General features: G+C 43.8%; 2 protein-coding genes and 1 long non-coding RNA gene across 5 annotated transcripts; 2 read left to right on the plus strand and 1 right to left on the minus strand.

Annotated features, from left to right (window-relative positions):
- The first annotated feature begins 367 nt into the window (after positions 1-367).
- Positions 368-3,004, plus strand: LOC127341074 (uncharacterized). 3 transcript variants are annotated; one of them, XR_007875182.2, is made up of 3 exons: positions 369-1,419; positions 1,629-2,241; positions 2,359-3,004. It is a non-coding gene; the product is annotated as an uncharacterized lncRNA (long non-coding RNA). The 3 variants fall into 3 exon arrangements; XR_007875181.2 differs by having other exon boundaries at positions 371-732; positions 877-1,419; positions 1,629-3,004; XR_007875180.2 differs by having other exon boundaries at positions 368-1,419; positions 1,629-3,004.
- Positions 3,005-17,150: 14,146 nt separating this feature from the next.
- Positions 17,151-18,310, minus strand: LOC127339194 (uncharacterized). Its single transcript, XM_051365071.2, has one exon. It carries the CDS (start codon positions 18,308-18,310, stop codon positions 17,171-17,173), a length of 1,140 nt encoding a protein of 379 aa, XP_051221031.1. The 3' UTR covers positions 17,151-17,170.
- A 232-nt stretch (positions 18,311-18,542) lies between these two features.
- LOC139837811 (uncharacterized) lies at positions 18,543-19,216 on the plus strand. Its single transcript, XM_071827099.1, has 2 exons — positions 18,543-18,832; positions 18,883-19,216. Exons 1-2 carry the CDS (start codon positions 18,543-18,545, stop codon positions 19,214-19,216), a joined length of 624 nt encoding a protein of 207 aa, XP_071683200.1.
- Positions 19,217-19,748: the final 532 nt, after the last annotated feature.

Genomic DNA, 19,748 nt, shown 5'->3' on the forward strand with positions numbered 1-19,748 from the left:
CGCACTAGCCACTTGAACCAAAAGTCCGAACTGATGGAAAGGGCTAGGCAATCTACATATACATTTCACAACACAAAAAACCTACTTATGCATCATACGTGTCAGCAGATAATTAAACTTAATCTATTGCATCTAATAGTTTGGTGATCGACAAAGCCGTGTTGGAAGTATACTTGGGCATGGGCAGCTAGGCCCAGAAGCCCGGCACAAAATTTCTAGGTCTAGGCCTAAATATGTTGGTCCGGTGGCCGGACCAGGCCTTGGTCGTAGAATAAGGGGCCCAAAATTTCCAGGTCTAGTCCTAAATATGTTGGCCTGATGGCTGGGTTAGGCCTTGGTCGCATCTCCACTACTTATAAAAGAGCAAACTTTGCAGGAAAATTAGATCTGGACCGTACACCCGAACTCATCAAACGATCCAGATTCGTTCGTTCTCCCCTCCATCTCTTCCTCACCCACGAGCGCTTAATTAAACAGATCCCGCTAATTGCTCATCTCCTTCGGTCCTTCCTATGTCTGGCAGTTTGGTTTTTTGGATCCCCGCTCTCACATCTCACGGCTCTCACATCTTGGCTCCTCCCCTTCGACCTCGCGCCGCTCCAAGCCGAACGCCCTCGCACCCGCCGCTCGCATTCCCCACAGTCAGCATGGCTGGGCTTATGAGTCGCTGCCGCCGGGGGAAATCGGGCCTGCTACTCCCCATGGATTGCTTCCTAAGTTGCCGGGCTACAGGTATGTCCCTACACCCCATGGATTGGAATCGATTTCGTTAATTTTGCAATTTGGGATCACGATTTCATCATGCTTTGGTAAGTAAGCCTGGCGGTGGTTTGTGTATGGCAGTCAAACAGGTTCTACTAAGTACTTTGTTTGTAGATTAATTCCCAAGATCTCTTCACCAGAACACCCATGCCCAACGTCAAGGCTAATTTGGCAGCAATGGTGGTGACTGTAAAAGGAATTTTATATTGATGATTTACGGTGTGTTGGAGCGATGTGGAACAGTCCTAAGTTTGATTTGGTGCGTGTGTGGTATACCTCCCTCACAACAAGTGATTAATCCTATTTGATTTGGTTATTACGTCTCATATCATATAGTTGTTTAAGCTTGGTCGTAAGAAGTTGATTCTATATGTATTGTATCTCCTCCATTGCAATTTGCTTTCTACGTGCTGGTATTCTCCAACATTGAGTATCACAATGGGGTCGGTCCAGCTCCGAAAAGAAGGCTTAGGTAAATTATCTGGCGGTTAATTATTTATACACAGTTGCTCCGAGAGTGAGACTGATGTATTTATCTTTTAGAATTCTGGTTCCTAAGATTTCTGAGCGAGATCCTTCTTTCTGATTTTCTAGGTTTTCAACATGTGGAATATCATATTTATGGAGTGGAGCTACCATAATATCTATTAGCAGGAGGTAAAATCAGTATATACATATTTTTTTATGTATTCTTTATGTAACCGAAAACTGCCCCAAACCTGATGAAAATTTTGGAATCTAGGGCCGCTTATTGCATAAGCACTAAACCATTTTTTGACATTATTGTTCAGTTCATCATTTATTTCATATGCTTGTGCAAACAATATTTATGGTTATTTCACTTCACAAAATTATTTATTGGACAGAGCTTCGTCTGTTCCGGGTGATGCTGAGGAAGTCAACCTCTGCTGAAACAGTGATAGTGATGAGAAATGGTTTTTTTTTAACAAAGATGAGAAATGGTGTAGTTGAGCATGCCACACACAAGCATGATGGTCTCCCCTCGGTTTATTTTTGTTAATCCACTTTGATAACTTCCCGCAATTGTTGGTTTCATCATGTCAAGGGTGTGTAATAAACTGCCTTTCTTAGCTAGAAAGTTAAATGTGATTACTTACATCATCATGGAATATCTTTGTGCATGACTTCCAGTTATTCTAAGCTTAGATTTAGCATTAACCATAAAAGGAGCAAATATCATACGAGTGTCAACATAATTGCCTCTTTGGCTTTCTACGGTTTCAGTTGTTCTTACTTTATTTCCACCACTCAGGATCATATGGAAGCAACCTTGAATTGTTTGCATATAAACTAAGTTATTACTTTGCTACGGCTGTTTGCTTTACCACCGCACATCTCCTCACATGATCAGTTAGGCTCTGCCTTGAACCACATCTGACACCGCCGTCGTTTACTGGAAGGAGCTGCTGGATACCCTTTTCGCGAGCAGTTAGGGAACACATTTCCCACCACATGGTGGTAATGGCTATGTACAGTGATTGTTTCCCGTTGTCGCTGCGCAGATCATATTAGGCACCCGTGACACTTCGCCATCGATCAAGGTCGAGTCTGACTGGTGAGTAATCTCTCTTGCAGTATCTTGCCTAAAATCAATGGTGTTGATCGGGGTGGCCGTGGTTGCAAGTGCAAACATGCTGATCTGGTTGAGGCGTCATACTCAATTGAACAGGCCTGACTTTTACAAACATGATTCGAGACTTAACTTCTGCATTCCTACTATTGATTGTTTAAATCAGTTGATTGAAGACGATGTTAATGCATCCTTATGTGAGTTGGCAGACTTCTCTATTTCCACCTTTTGCAGCACCAAGTGGAAGTTTTCATAAAGAAATGGTATCACATCTGTTACCATCTCCACGTACAGGTATTAGTAGAATTTGTAATAAATAAATAGTTCTTATCCATGAGAGAATAATTGTGAAACTGGATACTTGATTTGATGAGAGGTTGCCTAACACAATATAAACAATCGATCTTTTTTTAATGACCAAACATGTGTATGCTTGCAGGAAGTATTTATGTGCCTAAATTTGAATAATGGAGCTGCACAACATGGGCCCTTATAGTTGATCGTAATTTGTAGATTAGTTTCTTCTAATGTGTTGAATGTAAATTTTATGACCTCCTGATTTTTGTTTGACATTGCATTGTTTTAAATTCAACCAATGTACACCAAACTTCTAACGAAATTATACAAGATGAGGCGTGGTTACCATTTTCAGGATGTAAATCCCGCGTCATAGCCTGAACATTATATATGATCTCATGGGATCAATGCTGGTAGCTCGAACAAAGACTCCTTTTTTTAGCTGAGTTGAACAAACACCTGCGTGGACTATTGCAACAAGCAAGCTGTTTCCAAGGGGGGGCTGATAGAAATCAGAAGAAGGGACGGATTGCAAGTAGCTGGGTTTTGCTAGGCACATATCTATCGATAGCAAGTAACTGGGCTTTGCTAGGCACATTTCTGTAATGTCTTTTTGGACAAAAGAGCTTTGTCATTTTTGAACATGGGAGATCTTATATCTTTGTTTTTAATTTCTATATCCTCCTCCTTCTGTCTAGGAAACTATTAATGTAACCTCTATATTTGCATTTGAGACATTAGCTAAACGTGCGTGCACGTGCACACTTACTATAATAAGAAAGAGGCCTAACACAAATTTTTAGGGTCTAAGCTTAAATATGATGGCCCGATGATCGGGCTAAACCTAGTTTGCGGAATAAGGAAGAGGCCCGGCCCATGGGCTAACAGGCTTTTGGGCTTTTTGAAAAGGTTTGGGCCTAGATTTTGAGCAACATGTTTTATTCGGCCCAGCCGGAAGGATGCCCGGGTATAGTTGGCTTCTCCGTGGTCACTCATCACTGCTGTCATCGTGCCAGCGGGTCCGGTCCATTTGTATTAATGGAAATCAACTTTGGCCACCAAGTGGGCATGTTACATCGCGCATCTTATTTATAATGTGGTACGGTCACGTACCTTGATCAGTGTAAAGAGACTAAGATGCATGTTTGAATCGACCATTGGCTTGGGAGTATGTTGTCCCAAAATTGTTGGACTGCGATGCTCGGTAAGTGCTCAACCGACCATTATGTCCACTTGATCAAGGATATCTTCATAAAAATTATACTCTCTTCAGTTCATATTAATAATGACCAATATAAATCTATATAAACATAGTTTTAGTTTTAAATATATTTATATTACCATAAAAATAAGTAATATAAATCGAAGCGAGACGTACTATCGGTGTATCACACGGAGCATAATCAAACTAGCCGTGTGATCACCGCGCCTGGTTCCATCTTTCATGTTTCCACAAAGCGCGTACGCGCGTACGGTTTACGGACCGCCGATCGATCCAACTGGAACATAAACAGCCACCTTGATCTTGGCACTCGATCCCCCAAGTTAGTTATCTGCACCAATCGTTGTCCTATCCTAGTCAGAACAAGACCAAGAGGACCTGACCCACAAGCGGATTTTCTCCACTCGTCAAGGTCATTCTGTGCGTTTTTTTCTCATAAAAGATTATTTTTGTGTAAATCGCCGCAGACAATACCTTAATTTCTCGATGATCACCGCGTGTAGACTTGAGCTCCACTTTGTCCAGCTGATACTGACACGCCATCTGGCAGGGAACACAACCTAGCTACCTATATGATCCGTCCAGAAATCCATGCATTGGCAGACAGACACAGACGCGTCCACATCACCGTGTTGAATTTTCTGCCTCAGGCAACACTTACCCAACGCGACCACTCGCCTCTGGGGCTTTGGCGATGGATCGATCTGTCCATTCTTTTTTTTAGATAATGGACGCTTTGTTACTCATAAGAAGCAATTATACCCAATCTCTGCATAGCTAAGATGCACACGGCTATTCAACATGTCTCAAAAGTCTTGAAAGCTAAAAAAGAAGAATTACATAACAGGCAGAGTGAATGTAAAGGCGGAGGCCCAGTCCGTAGATTATGCTGTCACCCATGTAGGTAAAAAGTATCCCTCGCCGTGTCCTCCAACCGTGTACAGACCTCCGTAAACAGGTCGCGGTTCTCCACCTTCTGTAGCGCAGACCATGAATGAAGAGTAGTTATACATGCTCAGAGGTTAGCGGCGACGGCGGCGATTGAGCTCGACGAAGGTATGATTTCTCCAACCTCTCGGCCGTTGGGCAAATCAACATCAAAATTCAAACCTAGGCCGGTTCTTGAGCCTACTGTTTTCCGGGATGAAAGTACACATGGTTGGAGTGTCGTTCACCGGCGGCGTTGGCTGCCGGCGATCGGCAAGAAACAATCCGATCCGAAAAAACAGCACATTTCAAAATTGGCATGTTCGGGCCAGAAAAAGTTGTGGGCCGATAACAATGCGCAGGGGGTTCGTCGGGGCCCACTGTCAATTGTCAATCGTGCCTTACAGGCCGCCAAAAATCGCAATCGCAGTGAATCACGGTATCAGAGGGCTGAGGTAGGGGGAATTGTCGCTGGACATTCTTTTCACAAAGTTTTAGGGTTCACGTGGAAGCGTCTCGAGGCTGGGGCGCCGGCGGCACTGCGGCGGCTTGTACCTCCCACGATGAACGGAGACGATGGCCAAAATTTCAACCCTGGTCGTGGTAATTTCAATCACGGGCGGGGCGGGTTTCAGCCGCGTGGTGGATACGGAGCTGCGGGGCGCGGAGCTTATGGATCGCGAGGCCGTCAAGGGCCGCGCGGCCGGGGAGGTCAAGGTGCAGGACCGGGGAATGGAGGCCGAGTTGGTCAGGCTGCCGGGAATTCCTTCGGCCGTAATTTTGGCCGCGGAGATGCTGGTGGTGCTGCTGGTTTCGCCGGCGGTCAAGGTTTTCAGGATGAAAATTGGGGTGTTGGCCCTAGTAACTATCAGAGGGGACCTAGATACGGCTACGGTGCTAACCAGCGTTGGAGCAACAACTTTAATGGTGGTCGTGGGGGCTACCAGAACCGCTTCGGCGCTACCGCGCATGGAGGAGGGGCACGAGGAGGTATTGACGCTGAGTTGCTCAAACAGACGGTGCATGAAGTGGTAGCAGCAGTAACAGCGGCGCAGAAGAAGCCAGTGGCTGAGGAGGGAGCACATGTTAACACTACTATTTTGTCTGAGGCTGGGGCTGCGGCCCGAGATGCCGTGGTGTCGGTTGCGACACATACGGTAGGACAACAGCAAGATGTGGTTGCTCAGCAGGCAGGATCTGATCCTAAGAACACAACATCAAAGGGGAAGGAGGATGAGGGGCAAGGTCCTTCAAAGAAGAAGAAAGAAGAGAAGAATGGATGTTTCAGATGTAAGCAACCAGGTCACCATATTGATGATTGCCCTATACCCTTTTGTGATTTATGTGAGTCTGTTAACCATATAACTTCTGCTTGCCATTTACTACATGCCCCTAAGCCCACTGCGATACTTCATGGTTATGCTAATGAGGGCCTAATGTTTTTTGAGTTGTCTTGTGGGGTTTTTAAAGCCAAAATGGAAAATCCTAGATTAGCTAAGGTTACTGTTGATGGTGATGCCATGACTATTCCCGAGATTATTGAACAGATGAAGTAAATTGTTCCTCATGAGAAGTTTAATTGGGAGGTTTTTCACTTCAAAGACAATATTTATAGGGTCAAGTTACCTAGCAAGTTGGAAGTTCAGAGGTTGAAGAACTTTGGAACCTACATTTGCACTGACAGAGAATCTTGTCTTTCTTTTGATCTTTGGTCAGCTTTAGAGGATCCCCTTTATATGTTGCCAGAGGTCTGGGTCAGAGTCTCAGGGTTGCCTTCTGATGTGATTGCGGATTACTTGACTTTATGGGGGGTAGGTACTTTGTTTGGGAAAACCTTGGATGTGGATATGGCATACACTCGCAAAAACAAAATTTTGAGAATCAAAATTGGATGCTTGGATAGTAGGCTTATTCCTGCTGATACTGATATGTTCATTAGGAGGGGTTTTTTCAAGCTAAATTTTGAGGTCGAGAATGCTCAGGGGTCTCAAGAGGAGACTATGGTTGAAGCTAGCAATGACAATGATGGTAATGATGGTAATGACGATGCTAAAGATGGTAATGGAAAGAATGGTGATGATAATGCTATGGACATGGATCCTAAGAAAAATGAGGCGGGTGATACATCGAGTGCCAGGGGGACTGGTGGATCAATTGGGACAAATGAAGGTGAACGGATGCAAGAACAAATTGAGCATTTTGATGCAATTCAAATTGGTTCAATGAGTGTGCAACTTTCTCTGAAAGGTAGTCCTTCTTTTGATTCAGAATTGAGCAACTTTTTTTCCCCTATTAATTCTCTATGTAATGTTGAAAAGCTGGGCAATATTGACAAAGTATGTTCTGGTTTTAATACAGTTTTCATGCCTGGAGGATCTGTTTTGGGATCACCACCAGTCAGGTCTCGGAATCAGCGTGCTGAGGTTGTCTCGCATGGCTGCAGTTCTGTGCCTGCCAGCCTGATGGAACAGCGCGGCCAAAGCAAGGCGGGCCTGTCCGTGCTCGCCACGTCGGGAGATGCTGCTGGTGGAACCAGAAGCTACGCAGCGCACAGGGATCGATCCCCTTTTGGCCAACCAGCTACCGATGCGAGGGCGAATGGGGAGGGGGAGAAAGCATCATGCGGGCTGCCGCAGCTGGCTCCCTGTGTCTTGGTCGGCCACTCGCGGGTGGAGGCCGGATCTTCTGTGGCTGGTGGCTTTGAGCAGACTGTGCCCGGCCAGTCTTTCTCGCCGCAGAGGATCCGACAGAGCTGTTCGGAGGGTCCCAGGCTGACTGCACAGAATCCAGGTACTCAGGATCACATGATTGCAACAGATTGGCCATCATTGGAGATTCCTGGCAGATCTTCTGTGGGTGCCAATGCTGTAGCTAATGGTATGGGCCTTTCTTCTTACTTCTTCAAACCTGGTTATGATGAGGCTTTGGAGCTTGCTCAATCAAATTCCGAGTTTAAGGTATCTAATGATACACATACATGTGATACAGGTTTGCCGAAGAATATCAAGGAGGGTGTGGGGAATAATGTGATGAGGAATGTATCAATGGAGCATGGGGTAGGTCTTACGTCGATGGGGATTGCCTCATCTCCAAAGCCTAATGGTGAGTCTTTAATTCCAGTCCCCTCTTGCTCGCTGACTCTAGTAGAAAATGATACTATGTCACATTTTCCTTCGACAGAGGAAGTTATTGCTTTTGGGGGGATTCCTAAGCCTTCGGCTGAGCTGAGGTCAAGTTCTCGGTTGGGTGGCCAATCTAATGCGGATATACCTCTATTGGAAAAGGCTATGAAGAATGCGCAACTTCAAGATGATTCTCTTAAGACAAGTAAGTATTCAAGCCCCAAATATTCCATTGTTAATATTCCGGATGTTGATATTGCTAAGAGAGCTGTTAGATTAGGGGTGTCTTTAGGATCCTCTCAATCAGAGATTAACCAGTCTATTAGGGGGATTAAAATGGTGGAAGAGGAGAGAATTTTAACTATTTTGAAGAAAAATGAGTGTGAAATTAAGAACAGAGAGGAAGGGTTGGAGACTCTTGTATTGTCAAAAGTTTCCACCTTGTGTGAGGATTTATGTGAGGATGATGATATACCATTGGATTTTGATGATCAATTGGAACATCTCAAACCAGTGGTTAAGGCAAAGAAAAATAGACAGAGGAAAGTATATGATACAAGTAACATTAGAAAAAGTACTAGGAAAAGAATTAAAAAACAATACTCATGATGCAGAACATAAAAGGAATTAATTGGAATTCAGGGGGTTTTGGTGATACTGCTAAGCATCTGTTTGTGAAAGAAGCAATTAGAGAGCATAAATTAGATTTCATAGCCTTATTGGAGACTGGAAGATCTAATTTCTCTATTCCTTTTTTGAATCAATTAGCTGCGGGATATAACTTTTCTTGGTTTTGCTTGCCACCACATGGTCGTTCAGGGGGTATTCTAGTGGGAATAAACTCTGATACTTTACAAGTTTCAAAAGTAAGCACAGGAGATTTCTGTGTTAAGATGCATATTAAATGTAAGAGAGATGGTTTTGAATGGGTTCTGGTGCCGGTTTATGGGGCTGCCCAAGACATGCACAAAGCAGAATTTCTGTCGGAGTTGGTGCGAACATGTGAATCTGAAACATTACCTATGTTGGTAGGGGGTGATTTCAATATTATACGCACTAGGGAGGAGAAAAATAATGCTAATTTCAAAGCGCGTTGGCCCTTTGTTTTTAATGCAATTATTGAACATTTGAATCTAAGGGAAATTTCTCTAACAGGAAGACAATTTACATGGGCAAGTCGGCGAGAAAAACCTACTTATGAGAAGCTAGATAGAGTACTAGCATCAATATCGTGGGAACAGAAATTTCCATTGGTAACGGTTAGAGCCTTAACTAGAGCTGATTCTGATCATACTCCAATACTGATTGATTCTGGGGTGAAAGCACACCTGGGAAATCAAGCAAAATTCTCTTTTGAGCTACATTGGTTGCGACAAGAGGGTTTTTTTGACATGGTAGTAAAGGAGTGGAATTCAGTTATAGCTGGAGCTAGCCCAATGGACATTTGGCTAAATAAATTAAGACACTTAAGAAGATTCCTCAAGGGGTGGGCAAAAAATCAAAGTGGCAAGTATAAGAAAGAAAAAGAGAGACTTTTTAATATTATTGAGAGGCTTGACTTAAAAGCAGAAACAACTTTGTTGAATACGAATGAAAGGGAGGAGTTCAAAAAGGCTAATGATTCTTTGAATAAATTAAGAAGAGAAGAGGAGTCTAAATGGGCCCAAAGGGCGAAAGTTAAGCATATTCAAGAAGGGGGGAATAATACAAGATATTTCCATGTAATAGCAAATGGCAAACACCGAAAAAAGAAAATCTTCCAGTTAGAACAACAGGAGGGAACTATTGTTGGAGATGACAATTTGAAGGTGTATATTACTGAATTCTACAAGAAATTGTTTGGTGCACCGGCATCAACCAATATTTCTCTTGTTGAAAATGATTTTCAGGATATTACACAGATCTCACCATTGGAGAATGAGATCTTGACAGCTCCTTTTACTGAAAAAGAGGTGTTCGAGGCGGTTTCTCAAATGGAGTTGAATAAAGCTCCTGGACCAGATGGTTTTCCAGCTGAGTTTTACCAAAAATTTTGGGATGTAATTAAAAAGGATTTGATGGCTTTGTTTTCCCAGTTTAGTAATGGGGATTTGCCCCTATACAAACTGAATTTTGGTGTTATTACTTTATTACCAAAAAAGGAGAATGCTGTCCAAATTCAACAATACAGGCCTATATGTTTACTCAATGTTTGTTTCAAAATTTTTACTAAAGTTGGCACTAATCGTATCTCGGGGATTGCCCCAAGAGTCATTAAACCAACCCAATCGGCTTTTATGCCGGGGAGAAACATTTTGGAAGGGGTAGTGATACTCCATGAAACGATTCATGAGTTACATACTAAAAAACTGGATGGAGTATTATTTAAAATTGATTTTGAAAAGGCCTATGATAAGGTTAAATGGCCTTTTTTGCAACAAACTCTGAGGATGAAGGGTTTTGATCCAGAATGGGGAAGGGCAGTGCAACAGTTTGTCCAGGGAGGTAGTGTTGGTGTCAAGGTAAATGATGATATTGGTCATTATTTTCAGACAAAGAAAGGTCTAAGGCAAGGGGACCCTTTATCCCCAATGCTTTTTAATATTGTAGTGGATATGCTTGCCATCCTAATTGAAAGAGCAAAAGGAGATGGTCAAGTTGGGGGGTTAATTCCACATTTAGTTGAGGGAGGACTCTCTATATTACAATACGCTGATGACACTATCCTTTTCCTGGAACATGATCTTGACAAAGCAGTTAATATGAAATTAATTTTATGTATTTTCGAAGAATTATCAGGACTTAAGATTAATTTTCACAAGAGTGAGATTTTTTGTTTTGGAAAGGCAAAGGAGGAAGAGAATCAGTATAGGCATATCTTTGGATGTGATGCTGGACAGCTCCCCTTTAGATACTTAGGTATTCCAATCCATTACAAAAAACTCAAGAACTCGGATTGGTATCCGGTTGTAACACGGTTTGAGAGTAAATTAGGATGCTGGAAAGGGAAGTTACTATCCTATGGTGATAGGTTAGTTCTTATTAATTCAGTATTAACTAGCTTACCGATGTTTATGTTGTCTTTCCTACGAATACCTGTTGGGGTGAGGAAACGTTTGGACTTCTATAGATCCAGATTCTTTTGGCAGTCCGACGAAAACAAAAAAAAGTACCGCCTTACAAAATGGAATATTGTGTGCCGACCAAAAGACCAGGGGGGTTTAGGTATTGAGGTACTCGAAATCAAGAACAGATGCTTATTGAGCAAGTGGCTCTTTAAACTTCTTAACGAAGATGGAGTGTGGCAAGAATTGCTTCATAATAAATACCTAGCACATAAGACGTTATCTCAGGTAGAAGCCAAGCCTACTGATTCTCCTTTTTGGAAAGGATTGATGGAGGTAAAACATGAGTTTTTTTCAAGGGGATCTTTCAAAGTGGGTAATGGTATGGCCATCCGCTTTTGGGAAGATACCTGGTTGGGAATTACTCCTTTGGCTCAACAATATCCTACGTTATACAACATTGTTAATCATAAAAATGTTAATGTTGCACATGTGCTTGCCCAATCACCTTTGAATATTACGTTTCGAAGAGTATTGAATGGTAGTAAATGGAATTCATGGTTACAATTATGTCGGAAACTCATGATGGTTACATTGAATGACGAGGATGATCGTTTTACTTGGAATTTGACTTCTAACAAAGTGTTTTCTGTCAAGTCCATGTACGAGGATCTCATGTGTGACCATACACCTTTTCTGAGAAAATATTTATGGAAAGTTAAAATACCTCTTAAGATTAAGATTTTCATGTGGTTCATGAGTAACAAAGTTTTGTTAACTAAAGATAATTTAGCTAAACGTCATTGGAATGGGTGTACAAAATGTGTTTTCTGTGGGGAACAGGAGACCATTCAACATCTTTTTATTGAATGTCCTTTGGCTAAACTCTTATGGCGCACAGTTAATTTCACTTATGATCTTCCACCTCCCACCAATATTACCAATATGTTTGGTAATTGGTTAAATGGAGTAGATAGACAATCTAAGGCTTTTATCCGGATTGGGGTTTCTGCTTTATGTTGGTCTATTTGGAGGGTTAGAAATGATATAATCTTTAACAAAAAAGCCTCTTTTCACTTTTTGCAGGTTATTCACATGGTCTCTCATTGGGTCCAGCTTTGGGCTCTACTGTCCCCGGAAGGATTGCGGGATACCATGGCTACTGGATGCACACGGCTCCTGATGGTCGCTCAGGATATCTTGTGCCAGGCTGGTTGGCGGCATACTAGAAGACTATGTTGAGTTGTAGTCGTAGTATGTCATTTTTTCGATGGTTGATTCTTGTATCAATTGTCGGTCATGCGTGAGTTGTAAACAATACTTTTTAGAACTTTTGATTAATAAATGGCCGTGTGCATCGTCATGATGCAGAAGCCGGGGTATACCCCCATTTCGAAAAAAAATATAACCTGCAGGAGAGAGCAATTCTTGTCATTAAAAACTTTGTCATTTCTACACAGTCATAGCGCCCATATCATGGCAAACGCCCCCACCCTAATAAACATTCAAATCTTTGGTCGATCCATGAAGCCAATTACCAAAGATGTTGGCCACACTAATTGGGGGATACAGATCAGAAGCTACTTGGATGCATGATCATATAGATCTGGCAAAGCGGCATTGGAAGAACAAGTGCTTAATCGCCTCATTTTGTTGACAAAAAACACACTGCGTATTCCCATGCCAATTTCGTTTCACAAGATTATATGTCCATTATGCTGATAGTTGATACTGCTACGTTCATGCAGCATTTGCAGACCACTCTCGATCACGATCGGTCTCCAAAACTTGGATCCACGGGGGCGTGAATGTGATTTGTCATTCAACGTTGAAGAAGGAACAAACAAACGTTCAGGTAGCATGTTCTGAAGAAAACATTGTGGGTTTGAATCCGAGTACCTATCTGGCCAACGATGTCGAGAGTTAATTATGACTCTAGGCAAGGCAAACTTTGAAGCAGTGTGCTCGAAAGATGAATAGAGCGGCGCGCGCATGAGCTGGAGGTGCTCAACGGAGTTCGGCAGAGGCTTGGTTCGATAATCCTCCTGATTTGACAATCTAATTATTATCCAATAAAGTTGACAAAAGTAGCAAAAAAAATATGATGTCAAGATCGATCGGACCAAAGGCAACTACTTGCCTCTGGCCTGACTCTAGCTCTACCCTCGCATCGGGAAGCCCCGAGCACCGGACAAAGACACTTCACCTAAACAAGCTTCGGCCAGGCAAAACCTATTCGTTGCTATAGTGCGGGAGCGAATACTCTTAGCACACTAGCCTGAACTAGCTGGGCCGCGGCCCATTTTACGTGAGCCTTGTCTTTTCCGGTTTCCAGTTCGTGTTTTTTCATGGTTTTTTACGGTTCTTCACTGGTTCCTACTGTTTTCTGTTTTTTTATTTATCCTTTTTTTGAAAATTATGAACTTTTTTAACAAGAAATTCGAATTTCAAAATTCAAAATTGAGCAAAATTTAAAGCTACGAAAATTTTGAATGTAAGGAAATTTCAAATCTCAGCAAATTTCAAATTTTCAAATGTAACCATTTTTTTATTTTGAATATTTCGACATCTGTACATTTTTGAAAATCTGAAAGTTTTTAAATCTAGTTATTTTCCAAAAATAGTAGAAAAAAACAGAGAATCCCTAACAAGGCGCTGGAGGGGAATCGCTGGCACGCGAGCGGTCAATACGTGCGCCCGTTGGGCCTGATCATGGACATCTCAACGAGGTGTGTTAATCTGGCTTTGTTCCTGTAGTTATATATTTTCTGGGTTATATGCTTTTTCGTTACCCAGAATTTGTGACGTGGGCTTGTTCCAATTCTCTTCTTTACAGTTAATACGTGTTGATTTTTTTTTTAAAAAAGAGGGCAAATCTTTGCATTATTCCATTCATTAAGAAGTAGAAATAGTTTTACATAGCACCCGATTACACCCTTGATACAAAGGGATCTACTCGCACGACATCAAATTGCTCATACATTTATCACCCACCAAAAGCTAAAGTTTAGCCTCTAACTTAATCTTATTGCTCATACATGCCGATCTCATTCATAGAACAAAGTTCAAGTTACAAGCCACATATACACTGACCTGACATAATAGAAAAAGTAGGAGAATCCTAGCTTTTGCAAAACGAACCCTCAGCTAAAAAGAAAAAATACAATTAATTCAGACCAAATAATGCCCTTAGCAAAATACCAACGCCTTTCACTCACCTTCAGAACCATCGTAGCGGCCACCCAAGGGAAAGTGTACATATCAACACTTCACCCGAGCTTGACACAACTCCATTGTTGATCTAAAGCTTTGCGGACCTCCAATATAGCTTGCCAAAGGTAAAGCCATTGCCGTTGAAAGAATCATGCCGGGGCAGCACCCCGAACACGTCATCCAACTCCAGATACCCCAACACCCACGCAATAACGTCGGAGAAGAAAACCAGGATGCCAGCCTGCAACCACGAACCCAACACAAGATTCACCATCTTCAAGTTGTCACCAACGCAGACATTCAGACATTCGTCTGCACGCATTCCATTTCACGTCCAAGGTTTCCACACAGTCCAGCAAGCACATACGTACACTTGAACCTTCACGACATATATTGACCATGGAAGATAATGTAAAAAAAAAACATAGTTAGTTAGTTTGGACTTGGGTTGGGTGACAAAAAGTATCTGACACGTCATCTTTTGTCACCATCGGGTGGGTAGGATTGACGGCGATACCCCATGGACTGGCGGTAGAGACTGAACAGGATCCTGCTAAAATCCCACTTACAGCCCACTTGAATGTTTCCAGTTAAAAATAATAGATTAAAATTTTGAACCACCATTATTCAAACAAACAATACGTGCAATTTTGGCGGGATTCCACTTGATACTTTAGCCGCCAGATCGAACAAGCGAAAAACTTGCTTGCAAGTTGCGACGTTGGGCGTGCTAGGCAGGGAACGCCAGTATAACTCCTACCTGTCGTCCACGTGTGACAGCGACAAATTTTGTTTCTTGCATTTGATTGTTCAGAACTACATGTAGAACGTAACTATATAGTGTTTCACGCACGTCCAAAACTTGAGGCATCTTAGCTAGCTGTACCGTGCTGGTCACGAGTTTCACTTTCTGAGGACCTTGTTCGGTAGAATTGATGCTGAATACTGTATTACAGTGAAGCTTCTCAATCAGTTCAAAGACCAAGAGTTCTCGCGGTAGGAACCGACATGCGACCATCGGTAACATCAAAATCAACATGTCACCGTGCATAGAACAACCTGCCAGCCGTGACTCGTGAGGGTTGCAATCAAACCAATTGTCACCGTAGTGAGGCTAAGTGGCAGTCAGTATCACTAGCTTGCTTTTATTTTAAGGAGATCCAGCAGAGCTTTTGTTTTGTCAACTTAGTTAAGAACATGAATAGCATTTGTCTGGTAGGTTCGTTCCAATTTGCACCCAAGGAGCCACGGCGGCCGGCAAGTACACATGTACGCTCGCGAGCAGTACACTGTCAACGACATGGAGGAGTAACAATCTACAAAAGCTAGGATTATTTGGACTTGTTCGACCAAAAGGACGTGGCATTCCATCTTTTAGTCACCATCATGTGTAGGATCGACGGCGATACCTCGATCGCTGTAAACAACCTCGTCTGCCAACGACGACTCTGGCCACGTATATATGAGTAGCCGTGTAGTGCAAGTCTTGTACGACCAAACTCCAGCCACGTATGTACGACCAAAAGGGAGTATTAAATTTCTTGGCATCATGGGACTGCCCCCTCGTCTTGACGGTCGATCTATGGTGATCGAAGTTCTTGCGTCACATAACTCAAAGCCAACACACAACACCTACCAACTTGACATGATCAAAAACAATCGCGTACCCTGAGACGTACCCTGTGACGCACTCTACATGAAAGGAGAGTGTATACTCTTAGCGAGCACATCTTGCACACGTCACAGAAGCTGCCACCACCATCTATCCTCCGGTCAATCTTTAAGGTTACGATCAGCATAAAATGGACATTATGAAATTATTATGAATTCAACTTTTTTTTTACATGACACTCGCGAATTGACAACATAAGAAATATGTAAATTAAGACAGCACGTGATGTTATGTGAAGGAATTCGGTGGCTACTATAGGAATCCTACCAAAATCCCCAAACATTCACCATACTCCGACTTCAAAATCTGAACACGAAGCTGGTCTAACACGATTCGTGGAGCCCGGCCCTATGAAATCTAACACGACACACAAGAGTCTCGGATCCATGGATTACAGTATATAAGAGATGGAGGAGAGGCAGGGAGAGTGTCGGTACCGACCAGACGGCCACGATCGAGGATTCGCTGAGCACCGCAGCAACCGTACATACATGTGATTAAAAACATGGACGTTGCTCACAAACAGAACAACCACAGTATACTGCCAAATTAGGGAACTTATGCAACATAATGAACTGCATGTATGCTAGAAGAGTAAGTTCAGTTTCTGTTTGAATATATTGAACATCTATTTGGTATCAGGTATATTTTGTTGATATTCAATAGATGATTACACAGAACATATCAAGCATTTGATCGCACAATTGAGTTCAAAAGGTTATAGACAGATAAATGCAGAGCTAACTGATTGGATGGACAGTGAGCGCAGGTTGACGGTTGGAAACTGCGTGTTTGCTGCCACCGACGGTCAAGATCATCCTCTCCAGTGGCTTACGTACTGCCACCAACGCTCAAGATCATCCTCTGCAATAATGCTGCGTTCATGCTTCAATAACCTAATATTCCCATTTGTAAAGACCTCCATTCCCTCCTAAAAAAAATTGAAATCAACAGTTAGTTTGTAACTATGCCACAAGCATAATGCACAGGAAAAAGGTGAAAACAACAATAAAAGTTGCAACATAATTTAACGTATTCATTGAAACATAATGCACCATTGTTTCATTACATGATCCGAGATCTCAGTAAAGATTCTACTACGTGCTGAAACCAAAAATTATAACAATCCATGATGATGAGAAGGGATGCATCACTATGGCCATGGGAGAAGTTATAATGAAAATCCAAGCACTTAATTATTTATAGGTGCAAAACAATGTAGAGTGTGCTGATATGCAGATGCATGGATGCGTACAGCGTGCTGCGCGCTTAAGTACATGGAGATGGCTACGGGCTGTGCAAAATTAATGTACTTAACTCTCATATGGAGAACACGCCAGCCACACAAGGCGAATCTAGCGTTCGCACTGGATCATGAATCTTGAAAAGCTGCTTCCAGCGCTTGGACACGGCTATACATCTCCCCTCGACGAAATCCTCCGTTCCATAAGCTACCATCTTGATGTGCGCACGCAAGTAGGGAGGATCCCATGATTCGTCAACCCTCCAGCTAGTCACTGAACAAAAACCACGGTGGATTCCCAGGGACAAGAAGTTATGGGTGGTCATTACCTCCTCATCACCTGGCAGGTCAGACAAGACCGGGATCTCCATGATGGCCAGGGACACACCAGCGACAACAGTGATCTTGTATGCCGTAATGGCTCGAGTGGCCCTTGACATGCCGAGGAAGAGCTCTGGGCCGTGCGGGATGGCGAGCTGGATGAATGGCAGATCATTCTTCTCATCCACGGTCGTCCACTGCTCCGTCTCCGTGTCGAACGCGTACGTGCCCGGCTGTCCAGAGACGGAGACCAGTATGTAGCAACCGACGGAGGCGTACGACCTGACTGCGAAATCGCTCGTCGTGCGGCTGATGTACTGGTGCAGGTTTTGGCCCCAGGGGAAGACTGGTGCAGGACTCGGCAGGGCCTTCCATCCGCAGCCCGTCAAGCAACCGCCGACCACTTTTGCCTGGGACAGATCAAGGACCTCGAACCAGGGCAGGAAGTTGATACGCCCGTCGAAGGCGTCGTCGACCCTGCCATTGATGGAGGGGCGTCGGGCCATGGCGTAGATCCTTTCCCCGACGGCTAGCAGGACAGGATTGGGCTTGGTCGACCCGGGATTGGGTCCCGTGATCACCTCATGCGACTCGGTGTCGAAGATGATGGTCTCCTCCGCGCCGTAGCGGCTCTTGGTTGAGCTGCCGCCGACTCCGACGATCCACGACCCGTGCTTGGATCTGACGGGGAGGAAAGACTTGCTGTGCTTGCACTTGAGACGCGCGAGGAGGCGGCCCGGGGATCCTTTGGCGCCGCCGGCGTAAGGGTCCACCTTGAAGACGGAGTAGGCAGGGCGCATGCTGCCGTGGCCTACCAGCATGTACACCGGCAGCGCTGGATCTCCTTGTCCTGCCGTCTCCTCCAGCTTTGGCTTCTTCATCATCCGGCGCGACATCTTGGTTGTTGGGTGCTTTGGCGCCGATCTCAAGTTAGGGTTTGGTTTGGATGTTTCTTTTTGATCTGATCTTCTGTGTCGGTCGGTAAATAGTCTGCTCAAGTTCAACTTCGTCTTTGCAGGCCCAACTGATCCGGCCCATCTGATCATCATACTTAAGGTAGGTGCTCCCTTATCATCACTCGCCCCCAAAAGTTGCTAGGGTTTCCAACCCCCGCCGCACAAGGTTGAGATGACTCGCAAGCGGGAGAGCGTAGAACCGGAAGATGCCGTCGCCAAGCCGGTGTACCTTGTGGTGTTGCACCAGGTCGAGCAACCCTCCCACTCCATCGTCATTGCTGAAAGGAGCACAACGACGACGCTGGTGATGATTCCCCTGCGCCACACCAAGCGTGGAATGTCCTTCTCGGTGGTGGACTCCCGGTGGATCGTCGGCATCGGCGGAGACTACTGTTGTCACTTCACTATCTACGACCTATCCACCTCCACGGAGTCGAGGGGGCTTGGTTGTACAAGAACAAGGTGAACCCCATCCTGATTCCGCACTGCGACATGCTCTACATCTTCTCCAGTCATCCCAAAATGGATGAAGGTGCCGATTTCCTACCCTGGTTCAAGGGGATCATCTTCAAGGACGGTCGCGCTCCTGAGATGGGCTATTTTCCCTCCCGTAAGCCCCCGCCGCCCCCATCTTCCCCCTACTGCATCAACCCGCTCGAGTACCTCAACCCGCCTGACATATGCGTCGTTGTGTGCACCGTCGTCGACTCCCATATCCTGCTCTTCATCTATTATAAGCAGCAGCACCAGCATGAGGAGGACGAGAAGGGGACATGCGCCTTCGACATGGACAAACGAGTGTGGGATATGGTGCATGACAAGAGCCACACCGGAGGAATACTTTGATGACATCAAACATCACTTCGTAATTGGGTGGATAAAGGTGGCATTCGGTATTCTAAAAGTACGAGTTAAAGCGCATGGATCAAGAGTGGGATTTGTCCATCCAAACGCATGGATCAAGAGTGGGATTTGTCCATCCAAATGACGGATAGATATACTCTAGGTCCTCTCGGTGGAATGACATCAAATTAGCTTGCAAGCATGTGACTAGTTGTAACCCAATATTAGAAGAAAAAAATCTCCGCTGCTTGTTTTTTCGTGTCGTTCCAAGTCCATCAGCATCATGCATCATATACCTTACAATTATTTTGGTAAAACTCTCAAGAAAAAAATTTATTTGATTAAAACCCTAAGTTGTTTGCAAAATAATTCTAAGGTTTTATAAAACCTTAGACCCTTGTTCCTATTTTAAATATGACCAAATAAAATCATTTTCCAAAAACGTTTGCCAAGTTATTTGAATCCAAACACATTTTCAAAATGTCAAATGCTGCCGCTTTAAAAAAATCTTCTCAACCCTCCCGTACCTCTTTTT

This window comes from Lolium perenne, chromosome 3 (assembly GCF_019359855.2).
Source record: "Lolium perenne isolate Kyuss_39 chromosome 3, Kyuss_2.0, whole genome shotgun sequence".
Classification (NCBI taxonomy): domain Eukaryota; kingdom Viridiplantae; phylum Streptophyta; class Magnoliopsida; order Poales; family Poaceae; genus Lolium; species Lolium perenne.